The 4,730-nt window shown below is 55.3% G+C and overlaps 1 protein-coding gene across 1 annotated transcript; it reads left to right on the forward strand.

Moving 5' to 3' along the window:
* Positions 1-1,385: 1,385 nt before the first annotated feature.
* LOC112452174 lies at positions 1,386-3,518 on the forward strand. Its single transcript, XM_025012274.1, has one exon. The coding sequence runs from the start codon at positions 1,386-1,388 to the stop codon at positions 3,516-3,518; it is 2,133 nt and encodes a 710-aa protein (XP_024868042.1).
* Positions 3,519-4,730: the final 1,212 nt, after the last annotated feature.

The raw sequence follows: 4,730 nt of genomic DNA on the forward strand, positions 1-4,730 counted from the left end.
AGACCGCTCCCTGATAGTGCGATCGCCTACTTTCTCGGCCTGCTTGTTTGCTGCCTTTATCTGCTTCCTCCTGCTTGCTTGCTGCCTGCCTTGACTTGCTTGCTGCCTGCCTTGCATTTGCCTTGCTTGCTGCCCTGCTTGCGCTGCTGCACGAGCCCGATCGTGACCGAGAGACAAAGCATCCAGGAGTCGACGGCACAACGGTGAGTCGCATTTGCTTAACTTAATTCGCTTTGGGGAGACTTTACACACACCCCCTGGTCCTTCGAGCTTCGCTTTATCGCAAATCCGGGTACGGCTCTACCGCCCCCCGAGCATCTGGTCTTTCGAGCCGGATAATCATATCTTCGCGATTAGTCTATTGCCGCCGCCCTTTCGCGTGTCCTTTCATTGTTCTAAGTCACCGAATCTTGTGTTCTGTAACGCGTAGTGCAATAGCGCGTGGCCTTGCGGGTCTCGCAGGATCTCCCGTTTCGCAACGCTCGCTTCGCGAAGGGAATACTCGCGTAGCATCGCGCAATCGGCCACTAGCCATCGGTAATTTACGCGAATTCGCTGATTATTTGTTCTCGCATCAACGAGGTGCAATAACGCTCGGCGTGCTGACAACTCGTGTCTCGCGCGGTATCTCTCGTGCAACGCTCGCTTCGCAACGGGAATACGCGCGCGAACTTCGTTCGTCATAGCACGGGCCGCAGCCGTTAGTCGCCTTAAAATCGATTCCGCGCTCGACGCGGTAATTAGTCGCCATATAATTGGCTAGATCGTAACCGAAATATTCGGTCAAATATCCGAGTATTCCGGGACAGCGATACTTTCGCATCATAGACAACGGCCGTGGCCTTCGATCACGGGCCGGTCACGTGCGCATTGTTTTTCAGTATAGTCTCGGGCATCGCTCGTGTTTTCGTCGTTGCGAGGTGACGTACAGCCCGACCCAACACTTGTATTATCCCGACATTCGTGATCCGTGCGAGAGTACCATCGCTCGAGAATATTATTGTCGTCGATCGAGAATATTTGCCTTTCGAGTTTCTGCGACGCGTGTCCTGACGTCCGCAAGTCGGATCGCATCTTTTTGTTTATCGCGCTAATCCGGCGGCTGGTATTCTCCACGTTCAACTCGAGGAATATTACCGAGAATATTCCCTCGTGACTTTGCGCGAGCATCGAACGGAGCAGTCCGTTATCCCTCACCTTGGCGACCTGACTTTCGTGTTTGTTTTCGCCGGGTTTTGATATTGTTGGTTCGAGTTGCCATCGCCTCCGATTGCCTATTCGCCGTCCTTCCTTTGCTCTTAGCTTCGCCTGTCTGTAGTGGACGACCCCTTTGTTACATCATGTCGAAAAACGCATATGCTCGTCGCGAAGTATGCAATCGGCGTATGCGAGAAATACACGACCTCTCCCTACAAGCCGCGACCGATGCGGCAATCCGAGCGACCTTCCTCGCTCGCTATTCGAGCGTAGCGAAGATCGCGGACGATTTTGAGGCCACCCACCTGAAGGTCATCCAAGAAGCGGCGGACTTCGATGTCGAGGACGAAATCCGAGCCAGTTTCGATAAGATGCATTACGCCGTAAAAAGTCGCTATCATCATGAAACGGGCGCGTTACTCGGAGGCGCGCCGGCACCGCCCTCGTGTCAGGCCTCGGTGGTCAAGTTGCCTAAGATCCCGCTACCGCAGTTTTTCGGCGACCTCACGTTGTGGCCTTCCTTCATCGCGTTGTTCAACGCGTCGATACACAACCAGCAGATTTCCGCGATAGAGAAATACCAGTATCTGCTAGCCTCGCTCAAAGGGGAACCACTCAACGTGGTGAAAAACCTGCCGTTTTCCGAGGAGTACTATCTGATCGCTTACGACTCGCTGGTAGATCGATACCGGAATAAGAGAAAGTTAGCGGACCATCACTTGAATTCGATAATCGAGGCAAAGCCATTGAAGGCGGAGTCGGCCGAGGCTCTTCACCACTTATTAGATACGTTTACCGAGAACACGCGCGCGCTCGCATTGAAGTTCCCTACCGATTCATGGGACTTTATCCTACTGAAGTTTTTGTTAGACAAGCTTTCTCGTTCCCTTCGGGAAAAATTCGAGTCTGCTCACCGGGCTGAGGAGATACCGCGATATACTCAACTCACGAAATTTCTAGCGGAACATTGTCAGGTTCTCGAGGCCGTCGCAGGCCCGTCCTCCAAAACCAAGTCCACGCCGGTCTCTTCGTTCGTGACTAACACGGCCGATTGCCCCGTTTGTAAAGAGCCTCACTACGTGTCGAAGTGCTCCCAGTTTTTGAAACTCTCGCCGAGAGAGAGGCAAGCTAAGGCTCGCGACTTAAAATTGTGCCTCAATTGCCTGCGCTCAGGGCATGGCATAAAAAATTGTCCTTCCGCATGGACATGTCGGTCCTGCGGAACAAAGCATCATACGCTTCTGCATTACGAGCGGAGCTCCAATACTACTCCTAAGACCGAACCCATCAGCGCAACTCCTGCCGAACCGGACGCCGTACCCGCTCCTCAGTCGGAGGATGCGCCGATTGTAACAATGACTAGCCTAGCCAATAGAATCGTCCTCCTGTCCACCGTACGAGCCGAGGCGATAGACGCGCGTGGCAATGCGTTCCCCGTCCGCATATTGCTGGACAGCGCGAGTCAGGCCAATTTCATTACCGAGGGCTGCCTTCGGAAGGGCGGCTTTCGTCGCACCAAACACAGTGCAACCGTGTTGGCGATAAACGAAGCTAGGGCGGCCACGACGAGGGGCCTCACCTCCCTCGTGATCCGCGCGCGCGGTCGCGACGACACTCGGTTCTCGATAGAGGCTACGGTCCTCCCGCGCATAACCTCGCCGCTGCCTAATGACAAGGTGGAGGTCCAATTGTGGAAACACTTGAAGGGATTGCCGCTCGCGGATCCCGAATATTACGTGCCCGGCAGTGTTGACATCCTCTTAGGGGCGGACTCGTTTGTGTCGATACTACGGGATGGCCGTCGTAAGGGGGTAAAGGGAGAACCCGACGCCTTCAATTCAGTCTTCGGATGGGTCCTGACGGGCGCGGTATCCCCGTCAGTCCAAGCAACACCCCTGCTGTCATTCGCGACTACGCTCGAGTCGATCGAGACATCAGTGGGTCGCTTTTGGCAATTGGAGGAGGTGCCGGAGGACGCTTCTTGTTCGGACGAGGATCGACGCTGCAAGGAGATCTTCGCCCAGACCACGTATCGTGACCCCTCGGGTCGTTTCGTGGTCTCGTACCCGTTCGTGTCGGATCCTCCTACATTCGTCGGCTCGCGCTCCATAGCGGTTAGTCGTCTCCGCGCACTAGAACGTCGATTTAAATCTGATCCGGAGTTCAGAGTTGGTTACAATAGTTTCATGCAGGACTATCTCGATAGCGGACACATGGAGGAAATTCGCAATCCATTCCCGTCGGATGGCCACATTTATTATTTGCCTCACCATGGCGTACACAAACTCAAGCGGGAGGTCTCTCGTCCGCGCGTCGCGTGAGCACGTCGCGGCGAGGATAACCGCACGCGTGATCTCTCTCGTCCGCGCGTCGCATGGGCACGTCGCGGCGAAGATGTCGCTTCGTTTGGACGAGGTCGAGTCTCTATACACTCATCTCGTCATTGCGTACCGTCGAGTCACCTACACTCACGGTGCCCTTGGACTCCGCTGTCTCGGCGTATCACCACTCGGGTGTCGCCGAACGGTAGGACCGCATTACCGCCGTCTTGGCGCATCACCACTCGGGTGGCGCCGAACGGTAGGACCTCGTTACCGCCGTCTTGGCGTAGCACCATCGTTCTCCCGCTATCACGGAGGGCTTCGGGTGTCGCCAAACGGTCGGACCTCATTCGGAGGTCTTCGACTCCCGCCGTCTTGGCGTCTCACTATTGTTCCTCCCGCTATCACGGAGGGCTTAGGGTGTCGCCAAACGGCCGGGCCTCACTCGGAGGTCATAACCGTCGAGTCACACACACTCGCGGTGTCGTTGGATCCCGCCGTCTTGGCGTATTACCATGGCTCTCCCGCTTTCACGGAGGGCTTATCGGGTGTCGCCAAATGACCGGCTCGAAGGACCACAGATGCTCGGGGGACGGTAGAGCCGTACCCGGATTTGCGATAAAGCGAAGCTCGAAGGATCAGGGGGTGTGTGTAAAGTCTCCCCAAAGCGAATTAAGTTAAGCAAATGCGACTCACCGTTCGTTGTGCCGTCGACTCCTGGATGCTTCGTCTCTCGGTCACGATCGGGCTCGTGCAGCAGCGCAAGCAGGGCAGCAAGCAAGGCAAATGCAAGGCAGGCAGCAAGCAAGTCAAGGCAGGCAGCAAGCAAGCAGGAGGAAGCAGATAAAGACAGCAAACAAGCAGGCCGAGAAAGTAGGCGATCGCACTATCAGGGAGCGGTCTGATAATCTCGCGACTCCGAATATTAGCGAAAGCCTCTGTGCTCCGAGACGTCGTAACGATGAGTGCTCGCGGCGCTGGAACAGTGTCGCGAGCGAGTACTTGTTCTTCAGGCGGGTGCCCTCGTGGGGTGAGCGAGGGCAGCACCGATTGGTGAGTCGCGCAAATATCGATTCCGCGTCGATCGCGATCCGCCGACGTTTCGCGCGAGTCACCGAAATACTTAATACTAAGTATGCGAAGACTACTATGAACAACGAGTAAGAACGAGACTAAACTAATGAGTATGGTACATGCATCTATCTACAGTTT

This window comes from Temnothorax curvispinosus, unplaced genomic scaffold (genome assembly GCF_003070985.1).
Source record: "Temnothorax curvispinosus isolate PA1 unplaced genomic scaffold, ASM307098v1 QBEX01002997.1, whole genome shotgun sequence".
NCBI classification, from domain to species: domain Eukaryota; kingdom Metazoa; phylum Arthropoda; class Insecta; order Hymenoptera; family Formicidae; genus Temnothorax; species Temnothorax curvispinosus.